A 12,600-nucleotide genomic window follows, 5' to 3' on the forward strand; every position below is an offset into this window, starting at 1 on the left:
TGTCCCAAGACACGCATTTTGTAGTCCTGGCATCCTGAAAGGCAGAGGCCCCAACCTACAGGTTTGCTTCCATACCAAAAACGCCTCCTGAGACAAACTTCCCCGCTTTTCAGACCTTACATTTTTGGATTTTCTGTTCACAACCTGTTGTACATTTACCTACATATTAAGCAGATTTCCTCCTTTTTAAGACCAGCTTATTTTTTTTATTCTTGGAGGCCTGAAAAGGGGGTTTGGAAGGACACTGTATTTGTTTGTTCGAAATTCAGAATTCAAATAATTCTTCATCAACGAGTTATTACTGCCTCACCATAGCAGTTAGGCCAGTCTTACTAACTCTTACTTTTATTAATGTGCCGTGATGCAAAGACGTTGAGCAGTTTTCAGATGTTTATGAATCTAGGGCTTTCAAAATTTACTGACATCCAAACATGAAGTTCAGTTACCCCTTTTTAACTTTGAAGGTCACATTGTGGGTGAATTTTTAGCAAAGGTGGGAACATGGTATGACTGTTCTTACTCACAAGGGAAGTGATTTTGTTATTTACTGATTTTCATTTTGTGTGGCCTTCTTTCACCCATTTAATCAAATGTTCATACCCAAGGGAAGTAATTCACATATATCTATGGCCAATGTTTTCACAGGGCATCTGACCCCCCCCTCCCAACACACACTCACATGGGCTAAAACTTACATGGCTCTTATGGGTATGACGCTCTTACTCACAAGGGAAGTAATTTACTGATGGTGTGTTTTCATTTCGTGTGGCCTTCGCCGATTTAAATAATTTTTATTTTAGCTTATCCAATTATAGTGTGGATGAACACTGTCTCCACTCAAAATAGTCCTTTGCTATTGTACATTGTGAATCAGCGTTTTTGTTTTTGTCCTGTTTGAATAAAGTGTAATCATTTTACAACCAACGTGTTAATGTTAAAGATGTTTACATAATGTGTGAAGGATGAAGCATTTGAAAACTAATATTGTTAAATGTAAATTGACCTGTGACAAGTCAGCATAGTGCAATATCCAAGTATGAAACCCGCACACAATTCCCAAACAACATGCTTTCTTTTCCACAAAATTCCATCCAGGTGAAAACAATTATGTGAACGTCATAACATGGTGTTTTTTTACATTAATAATCAAGCCTTACACCAACTAACATGGTGTTAATAGGCATTTGAGCAAGCTTTAACACCAACATAACATGGAGTTAATAGGCATTTGAGCAAGCTTTAACACCAACATAACATGGGGTTTTGCATGTTATACCAGCAATAACATGATGTTAATCACATTACAAGCACGCTGTAACACCATCAAAACAAGCAGTTTTGCAAGTTAAGTCTACGATAACATGATGTTAATCACATTACAAGCAAGCTGTAACACCACCAAAACAAGCAGTTTTGCAAGTTAAGTCTACGATAACATGATGTTACTTGGCGTTAAACCAAAGCTTTAATGCCATCAAAACTTGGAATGTTTGCATGTTACAGACATGCTGTAACATGGTTTAACATGATGTTTTGACCGTCGCAAAACGCGCTGAAATTCCAGGCAATTTCGCTGCGATAACTTCAACAAAATCCAATCAAAATCTGGCGTTGTCGTGAACACCAAAATGTAATAAACCCATTGAAATTGAAGTTTTGTTGGGATTTTGAGTAGTTTTGTAAGATACAAAACGCCACTTTTCGCCCAGTGTTAGATATACATCTTTAATCTGCAACGAACTGATAACTAGACTCATAGATGGAAGAACAAAAGAGAGGGGAGTGGGGGGCTAGAGTTATTCTCGACGCTGCACCGCTGCTACTGTCGGATCGTGCGGGGACTATTATAACCACACAATCCCCGACCTTTCTCATGGGGACTCTACTACAACTCTCCCACGCATAAACTCACAACATCCCCCGATCTTTCTCATTGGGACTTAATTTCCACTCCCTCACGCACAGCATCACACCATCCCCCCACCTTGTTCATCGGGACTCTACTACCTGCACTACTATTACCACTCCCTCACGCACAGCATCACACCATCCCCCCACCTTGCTCATCGGGACTCTACTACCTGCACTACTATTACCACTCCCTCACGCACAGAATCACACCATTCCCTGTGCGGGGACTATATAACCACACAGTCCCCTACCTTTCTCATGGGGACTCTACTACCACTGTCTTACGTATAATATCCCACCATCCCCGACCTTTATTATGGGGACTCTACGACTACTCTATCACGCACTACATCACACCATCCCCCGACCTTTATCATGGGGACTCTACTACTACTCTATCACGCACTACATCACACCATCCCCCGACCTTTATCATGGGGACTCTACTACTACTCTATCACGCATTACATCACACCATCCCCCGACTTTTATCATGGGGACTCTACTACTACTCTATCACACATTACATCACACCATCCCCCGACCTTTCTCATAAGGACTCTACTACAACTATTTGCGTTTTGACTAATGGTTTCATATAAACTGGGAGTTTTGCGGTGTGCGTGTGTGTGTGTGTGTGTGTGTGTGTGTATGTATGTATGTATGTGTGTGTGTGATTGTGTGTGTGTGTGTGTGTAATAAACTATGTGTGTGTGTGTGTGTGTGTGTGTGTGTGTGGTGTTTATATGTGTGAAGGTATGGAATTGCAGGATTCTAAAATTGAATCTGAAAGGAAACAATCACTCTGAATAATAGAAGTATAAACACTTCTTAACCTTGCTAAATGATTGTGTGGATCGGAAGATTGCTAACTGCATGCGTATTTGTTAATGCTAAAGTTAAAAATCCAAGTTAACAGACACAATAAAAACAACAACAAAACACTGCGGGCAAAGTTTTCGCATAATGTTTTTACTTGTATAATATCAGCTATTGTAAAACATTGGCGAACGTACATTGTATGCGCATAACTGAAGAAGCAAACCATGCAGATGTACTAAAAGTCTTGACTTCTTTTTCCATAGCTTAAGACGGATATAATTGTCTTTAATATAACGAATATCAAATCGTAGGTAAATTAATGTTGATGTTAAAATAAACAATATTTGATATATACCGGACATCCTTTATATCCAGTCAAGATACTGTCAACCTCCAAACATTCATTTATTTTTTATTTTTTACAAAACATAGTCCAACTGTGTATCAGCTGCATAATTTAGCTCTGCCGTAGTAGTATGATATATAACGTCATGTGGTTGTGTGTGTGTGTGTGTGTGTGTGTGTGTGTGGGTGTGTATGTGTGTGTGTGTGCGTGTGTTTGAGAATATTATATGTACATGTGTGTGTGTGTGTGTGTGTGTGTGTGTATATATATGTACATAATTGTGTGTGTGTGTGTGTGTGTGTGTGTGTGTGTGTGTGTGTGTGTGTGCGTGTCTGTGTGACCTCTTTGGGGGTTGAATCGAATACGAAAACGCAGAATATGTGAGTCATTCTCCAAAGCTGGCAAATTCTTAGGTCAGTCACCCTAAGACTATTTTGTCACTGAAGCAGATGTGGCGAAACCTTTCCCCTGGCAATTTTTTGACAAAGATAGGTTTAAAAAAGTACATATTTGTATTCTGATATCTAAAACTAGTATAAAATGACAGTAAATCAACTAAAGTTGCGTCAAAACAATGGGAAAAGGATAGGTACATATATTGGAAGCTTACTGTCCATTTACACGATAAGCTGAATTTAGATGATTTGTTAAAAACTTCCTATATGAAACGATAAAGGTACATTGATGTGCAAATGCTGCCATTGCCTTTGTGTACGATACTAACAAAATTATGCTAAAAACAGTGTTTGTACGCATCAAATGTTGTCACGCTCACTTATATTTTTCCGACCTCCCTAACCTAATGATTTTCTTTTCAATCACAGACGTTTTTGCGATCATGTCAGTAAGTACAGCTTGAAGATGCAGAAAATGCATTCGTTCATCCGAGGAAACACTTTGGAAGAATTTGATGTCTCAGAGAGCTTTTTGTGTCACACTTAAAGGGTACGTAACGGACCGTTTTCATTAGAAGCCAGAATTAATTAAACCGAATAAAAGCATTCATTTCCACGTTTGCCGCTTTGCTAATTACTCATACATACAGATGCGTAACGTGTTTGTTTTTTCACAATGTATCGTAACTTATCAATCAATCAATCAATATGAGGCTTATATCGCGCGTATTCCGTGGGTACAGTTCTAAGCGCAGGGATTTATTTTTAATTTTTTAATTTTTGTTTATGCAATTTGTATCGCGCACATATTCAAGGCGCAGGGATTTATTAATGCCGTGTGAGATGGAATTTTTTTTACACAATACATCACGCATTCACATCGGCCAGCAGATTGCAGCCATTTCGGCGCATATCCTACAAAAGTCACGAAAAAAGAAGGTGTAATTGACATTTTGGAAGTGCACGTAGGTAACAATCTTTGGTGCCGCGATCCCCCCTCTATCAGAACCCTGTCATTTCTCAGGAAAGTAATTCTTGCTTTTTCTTTTTTTGCAATTTGTCATTTTGATAACAAAGAACCTTGTAAGTTTTTTTTTCTTTTATCTTTTTTCTGTTTTGTTAACCTTACTTGCATGCAGGTTTACTACTACAATTATTGTGTTGCCTTTTTGTGTGTGTGTGTGTGTGTGTGTGTATGTGTGTGTGTGGCTTGGAGCAAACCTTCTTCATAGGTCTTTTCTTTTCTCAGTCAAATGTGTACATTTTTAAATCAACAAACTTTATCAGTAAACTAATATGTTTAAATAAATAGATAAATAAAAATAATCATAACATAAATTTATTCCCAATGTTCAGCTCAGTTTCCAATAATACATCCAAATCTAGCTTTTTCTCATATTTAAATTGTCCAATGGTCATTTTGGTAATTAAAATACAATAATTCACAAAATAAATATAATCATTTTCAAGCTTTCCCTAAAATAACCCAAAAATACATTTTCTTCATTCAAAATGATGGCAACATGTATTTTCTTATAAACAAAATCTGTACATATTTTCCAACCCTTCATCACCTCTTGGCAACTAAAAAAGAAATGTTCAAGGGTGTCTAATTCATTATAAACTTCACACTTATGCGATGTTCGTAATCCCATTTTGTTTAATATAATATTGGTTGGATATATTTTATGTAATAATTTCCAGTGCAGCAGACGTTATCTTTCTTCTTTTGTGCTGTTAACAACCAGTAACCAGTTTCTCTTATCCAAATCAACATTATGTTTTCGTTTCCAAAATCACAGGCACTCGGAATCTGGACATCAAGATCAGCTAAACATGTTCTAATACACGTTGCTGTTATATTACCACCATTAACAATGAAATCCTGCAATGTAAAATATTGATATGGTAATGTGTCTGTAGTCTGGATTTAAGTGCTGTGCATAATGCATTGTATTCGAACTCTCTAGATGGTTTATAACCCACTTTTTGACCATAAATCTTCCAAAGAAATAATTTACCATTTTCATTCATAACATCTTTTACGAATGAAATATTATGTTTAATAAAATCTTTAAAAAATAGGCATTTATGTTTAAATTGAATATTCATATTGTTCCAAATGCATTGGTCCTTCAATAATACTTGTGCAAAATCATACTTTTCACAGAAAACACTTTTATTGTCAAGCCAAGTCAATAACACTTGTTTCCAAAACACTGATCTGCAACTATTGAGGCCAATCATCGTTTTCGAAGATGCATTTGAGTCAAAGCACAATAAAGCAATGCCCAGACTTGCCAGACAATATATTGGAATAACAGACCAATACTTTTGTGTGGAGTTTTGCAAGTTAACAAGCCAGGAAATCATAAATGAGTTGGGCATATCTACTACGTTTATCATATTCAAACCACCATAATCTTTTTCTTTACACATAACTGTTCGTCTTACTTGTTTCAAATGCGCGCGTATTTGAATACTTTTTCTTCCAAATAAACCTAAACAAAATGGAATTAATATGATGTAAAACATGATGAGGTACTGCCGGAGACGGGAAAATATAAACGAATTGAGATATAAGAAAGGTTTTAACAATACACATTTTACCTTGTATACTTACATTTATTTTTGACCAATTGGCGATTATTTGTTGTATTCGTTGAATTTTCTTTGACCAGTTTTCCTCTAAAGGCGATGCGGGTATAGTGTTTGGAAAAAAATAATTCCAACAATGTTTACTTTACGTTTCCATTTGAGACCAAAATACTGATCTGTACACAACGTTTTGGACCCTATCCACATGGCTTCCGTTTTGTTAACATTCACTTCCAAGTTGGACAAACTTTTAAATATATTCAAAATGTATAACGCCCTTTCTAGATATATTTTATCATGCAAAAAAGAGTGACGTCATCAGCATATAATAGCAGTTTTAGGACCGTGTAAGTTGAGTTCATTAATTTAACTCAAATTAATCAAGTTTTATTTTTTTGCCAAATTCCCGCTTTTGCTTTCCAGTTTTGCAGAATGACTCATGTACTCGTTGACGCATAAGTTGTAATGGATTTAATCAGTCTATTTAGGGATAGTATGAACTAAACAAATACATCTAATCGCCCCAAGAACTGTTCAGTTGGGTTCAGGGCTAACTGATGAACATTGATTTAAGGGGAGACACTACAGTGAAAAAAAGTGATGTTTTTCTTCCCTGGTCATTTTCGCTTCTTTCTGATTCTGAATGTTGAACCTCTTCTGGTTACTCTGACGTATTTACTTTAGAGGAGAATTCATCATAAACGGTACAAACGGCTAAACACTACAGTGAACAAATTGATCATACAGGCTAAATAAACAATGTATGTGTACGCAATTCTGTATTTACAAAAAACAAGAAGAGCAAACGCTCGATCGAGTCACTTTCGCAGTTCTGAATATTATATGAGGCATCAGATGGACAGGAAGAAATTGCTATTCACAACACAATGAGTCACGTTCACATAAAATTTGAGCCCGGTCACTTTTATAGTTTCCGAGAAAAGCCCAACGTTAAGTTGTGTGTTGCCGAACAGAAAAGGCTAGTTATCTCCCTTGTTTTTCTGATAACGTTCGTAAAAGGCTACAGATGTAAATACTTTGATGTAAAGAATAATCCTACAAAGTTTCAATCACATCCGATGAACTTTGTCAAAGATATAAAATGTCTAATTTTTCCTTTGACGCTGACCTGTGACCTTGAAAAAGGTCAAAGGTCAACGAAACCATCGTTAAAGTGTAGAGGTCATTGGAGGTCACGACTAAACAAAATATGAGCCCGATCGCTTTGATAGTTTCCGAGAAAAGTCCAACGTTAAGGTGGTGTCTACGGACGGCCGGCCGGACGGCCGGCCGGACAGACTAACACTGACCGATTACATAGAGTCACTTTTTCTCAAGTGACTCAAAAACCACATCAAAACAATCATGCGTATGTTTGGGAGTTGATTGTGAGTTAAAATCATCCTCGACAGTAGTCACGTTTGTATGACTGGAAGGAGTTGTCTTTTCTTTGCAAAGATTAGTTTACGACGCGGACAACGGGAATTTCCGTTGGCTGATTTCCCGCCGTTAGAAACAGCAAATGGAAAACATGTCAATAAGCCAAAGAGAACCAATTAAGATTTAGGAAGATTTAGAATGACCAATCGAATCGCGGATATTAAACTTCATTTATGCTCGGTCATTTTTCGGTTCAATTCTGCCTAACCAGAATGCAGTGTTATTAATTTCCGCCAAAACTTACCAAAGGCGATGTGAAATACCTACGGCTAAGATTTTCCTTGGATATCTTTCTGGATACTTCCGTTTGTCACAAGTTGTGTCCTGATTACAGTGCTAAGGAGAAGATTATCAGGTACGTTCGGATCAGTTGGAGAGGCTCGCGTGACAGAAGTTTGAATAAAAGTACGACTCGAACGCGTCGTCTGTTAGTGCTACGAACGAACTGGAGATCAAGTTATAACGCATTCTTCTTCTTCAAGTTCTTAGGACAATTGGAAGAAGACTATGCCGCTTCCCTTGCAACAGATGGGATGGAGCAATCAATCCCCACCCGTGGTGTTTGTGTGAAGAACGTTCCCATGAGTGTTTTGAACCAGGACTTGACGTTAAAGTTGCGCAGCAGAATGTGTAGGTCAACAAATAAGGACAACATACTGAACACGGAGATCGCCAGCTGTAGCAACAAGAAGAAAAGCCCCATATAAGTCTTCCAGCAAAAAAAACCAAAGCAAATAAACTGCGGAGCAAAACAACGATCAACACAAAAATGACTTTGTTTTTTCACCGATACCTTTTCGAAGAATGGACAAACAAGTCGCGTAAGGCAAAATTACTACATTTAGTCAAGCTGTTGAACTCACAAAATGAAACTGAACGCACTGCATTTTTACACAATGACCGTAGTCCGCCGCTCGTGCAAACGGCAGTGAAACTGACGAGCCCGTTAAGCGCGGTAGTGGTTTCGCTGTGCTGCATAGCACGCTTTTCTGTACCTCTCTTCGTTTTAACTTTCTGAGCGTGTTTTTAATCCAAACATATCATATCTATAAGTTTTTGGAATCAGGACCCGACAAGGAATAAGATGAAATTGTGTTTAAATCGATTTTGGAAATTTAATTTTGATCATAATTTTTATATTTTTGACAGACAGACACACACACACACACACACACACACAGCGGCATACGCACATACACCACGACCCTCGTCTCGATTCCCCCTCTATGTTAAAAAATTTAGTCCAAACTTGACTAAATGTAACAAGTCTTGTAAGGCGAAAAGACAACATTTAGTCAAGCTGTCAAACTCACAGAATGAAACTGAACGCAATGCAATTTTTCAGCAAAACCGTATACTCGTAGCATCGTCAGTCCACCGCTCGTGGCAAAGGCAGTGAAATTGACAAGAAGAGCGGGGTAGTAGTTGCGCTGAGAAGGATAGCACGCTTTTCTGTACCTCTCTTCGTTTTAACTTTCTGAGCGTGTTTTTAATCTAAACATATCATATCTATATGTTTTTTGGAATCAGGAACCGACAAGGAATAAGATGAAAGTGTTTTTAAGTTGATTTCGAAAATTTAATTTTGATCATAATTTTTATATTTTTAATTTTTAGAGCTTGTTTTTAATCCAAATATAACATATTTATATGTTTTTGGAATCATAAAATGATGAAGAATAAGATGAACGTAAGTTTGGATCGTTTTATTAAATTTTTTATTTTTTTTACAATTTTCAGATTTTTAATGACCAAAGTCATTAATTAATTTTTAAGCCACCAAGCTGAAATGCAATACCGAAGTCTGACCTTTGTCGAAGATTGCTTGGCCAAAATTGCAATTAATTTAATTGAAAACTGAGGGTGTGACAGTGCCGCCTCAACTTTTACAAAAAGTCGGATATGACGTCATCAAAGACATTTATCAAAAAAATGAAAAAAAGTCCGGGGATATCATTCCCAGGAACTCTCATGTAAAATTTCATAAAGATCGGTCCAGTAGTTTAGTCTGAATCGCTCTACACACACACACGCACAGACAGACAGACAGACACACACACACATACACCACGACCCTCGTCTCGATTCCCCCTCTATGTTAAAACATTTAGTAAACACTTGACTAAATGTAACCCTCCACCACGGGATGAGTCGCATGTCACCTTTTTATGATTTTCATATTTTTACATTTTGTTTATTCTCTATCCAGTGGTGAAAACCGTTTTAGAAAAGAGTGAACACTTTTCGAGTTATAAGCCTGTGACTATGGTGACCCTCACACTGTTACTATAGACACCCCCCGGACTTATATTATGCCTAGCGCAGAACCGCGTGAGGTGACATGCGACTCATTTCGTGGTGGAGGGTAACAAATGTAATAAAAAAGCGCCTCAGAACACATTATGGGCATTGTGTTAGAATACCCATAACAAGCATCAAAACAAAATTCTGATAAGTTTGTAAAAGCCTTACTATTCTAAATAGGTGCTGCTAAGCGACCATCTTGTATTGCTACAATGGCAACCGACTTTTCATAAAAAAAGGTATATTTTCTCAGGAGATGGACTCAATACTTTAATTCTAAAACAATTGTTGACTCAAGAGTTAGGAAACAAAAACAATCAATTTTAACACCAGTGCCTCCCATTAATCAGGCTCTAATTCAAACTCCAGACACTTCTGATGCGCTGTACTCTGTGCCTTCACTGGCCTCTGAATCGCAAGGCTCATCATAAGGTGTGGTTGGAACAGTGTGCCCTGTGGATGGCTCAGCGCTGCCAGCAACCTGAGGGGCGTTGTCTGGAGGGGTGTTGTAGCGAGGGTCGTTGACTTGAGGGGCGTCGTCTGGAGGGGCGTTGGCTGGAGGGGTGTTGTAGCGAGGGTCGTTGACTTGAGGGGCGTTGACTTGAGGGGCGTTGTCTGGAAGGGCGTTCGGTTGACCTCCTGACCTTTGTTTCTTGCCGCGGTACACTCCCGCGCCATTTGCTGCCATGAGGAGTCCTAGCAACAGAAAGTACAGAAAGGGTGCCTAAAAGGTGTTCTAATGGTGCTGAACATTCTTTAAGCTAACACCTTATCGATACCTATCGAGCCAGAGGCTCGTGTCTCCCGATGATATTCATCCGCTGGGTCTTGACTGAAATACAAGCCATATAAAAAACCACTCGTGTTGTAACCTATATATATATATGAGGAGTCCTAGCAACAGAAAGTACAGAAAGGGTGCCTAAAAGGTGTTCTAATGGTGCTGAACATTCTTTAAGCTAACACCTTATCGATACACACATATATATATATATATATATATATATATATATATATATATATATATATGTGTGTGTGTGTGTGTGTGTGTGTGTGTGTGTGTGTGTGTGTGTGTGTGTGCGTGCGTGTGTGTGTGTGTTGTGTTTGTGAGTGTCACTGGCTATGTGCGTATTGTTTTTTTAATAAGGAATTAAAAACTGAACACAACCGTACTGTTCTGAAAAAAACCAAAACCTAACAAGCACTTCATTGCATCCACTGCTCCCTTGTAAGCATGGCTTGGTGCTAGATCTACTCACCCAAAAGGGTTGACACACATATGAGAGCGATGAGAACAGGGTCCAATTCTGAAACAAAACACAACTATATAAGGCGTATTGCAAGGGTTGTGTGACCAACTATATAAAATCCAACGAGAAAATCGTCGACAAAAGTTTACAATAATAGCCAGTTAGCCAGTGTTTGTGTGTTGTATATATACAGTAAACTTTTGCATACTCCTCTTAGAAACATGTTCATAGACTTGACCCTTTGTTCATGAACTAAAGTTAGCAAACTTATTACTGCGGCAAATTTCGGACCTAAACTAATGCGTTAATTGTCTCATATCATGTCAACTATCAATAACCAGTAAGACACTCAACCTGCCTATCTGGCGTATTTTTCGAATGACAGATTTATTTCACAGGCATCAAGTAACCACAGCTCAAAAAAGGGTACACCCAGAATCTACCTGAAAAAGATGCAACAGATCAATTGAAATATCGAGACAAAATTAAGAATAGGCACAACATGACAATGTTAACTCAATAGGATAACGTCGAATATCTATCCAGAACAGGTTTCCTTTTTTGAGTCACTTGAGAAAAAGTGACTCTATGTAATCGGTCAGTGTTAGTCTGTCCGGCCGGCCGGCCGGCCGGCCGGCCGGCCGGCCGTCCGTAGACACCACCTTAACGTTGGACTTTTCTCGGAAACTATCAAAGCGATCGGGCTCATATTTTGTTTAGTCGTGACCTCCAATGACCTCTACACTTTAACGATGGTTTCGTTGACCTTTGACCTTTTTCAAGGTCACAGGTCAGCGTCAAAGGAAAAATTAGACATTTTATATCTTTGACAAAGTTCATCGGATGTGATTGAAACTTTGTAGGATTATTCTTTACATCAAAGTATTTACATCTGTAGCCTTTTACGAACGTTATCAGAAAAACAAGGGAGATAACTAGCCTTTTCTGTTCGGCAACACACAACTTAACGTTGGGCTTTTCTCGGAAACTATAAAAGTGACCGGGCTCAAATTTTATGTGAACGTGACTCATTGTGTTGTGAATAGCAATTTCTTCCTGTCCATCTGATGCCTCATATAATATTCAGAACTGCGAAAGTGACTCGATCGAGCGTTTGCTCTTCTTGTTAGTTGCTATACATACATGTGTATTGTGTTATGCCATTCTTACTGCAGCAGGTCACAAATCATGTCGAGGGTATTGTGACAAAAAGCTCTGTATTTCACCAATACACATGCTGTGGACTGCCTTGTAAAGTTAGATGTTTAGCTGTTATGAGATGTTCTGAAATGAGTTTTAAAGGCCCTCATAAGATTGCTGACTTACATCCCAAAAATGCATGACAAATGACTAATACAAATGCTTCTAAAGTTTCATATGAGTACAGTGGACGCCGCTTAATAAAACCGCGGTTAATAGAGCCAGCCGCTTATAAAAGCCGATTTCAGACGGTCCGGATTTATCACTATATCTTATGTATTAGAAAAAGCCGGTTAATAAAACCAACCCGCCGCTTATTAAAGCCAGTTTTCTC

At 38.2% G+C, this 12,600-nt stretch overlaps 1 protein-coding gene across 1 annotated transcript in view; it reads right to left on the reverse strand.

Moving 5' to 3' along the window:
• Positions 1-8,266: 8,266 nt before the first annotated feature.
• The window catches only part of LOC138945531 (protein crumbs-like), a 67,134-nt gene continuing 62,800 nt past the window's right edge, over positions 8,267-12,600 (reverse strand). Inside the window, exons 5-6 of the mRNA XM_070316970.1 lie at positions 11,076-11,123; positions 8,267-10,512 (exon numbers count right to left, since the gene is read on the reverse strand). Of these exons, the coding sequence (XP_070173071.1) occupies positions 10,175-10,512; positions 11,076-11,123 (386 nt within the window). The 3' untranslated portion in view covers positions 8,267-10,174. The remainder of the gene's footprint in view (positions 10,513-11,075; positions 11,124-12,600) is intronic.

The sequence above is a fragment of the Littorina saxatilis genome, linkage group LG13 (genome assembly GCF_037325665.1).
Source record: "Littorina saxatilis isolate snail1 linkage group LG13, US_GU_Lsax_2.0, whole genome shotgun sequence".
In the NCBI taxonomy this organism is placed as follows: Eukaryota; Metazoa; Mollusca; class Gastropoda; order Littorinimorpha; family Littorinidae; genus Littorina; species Littorina saxatilis.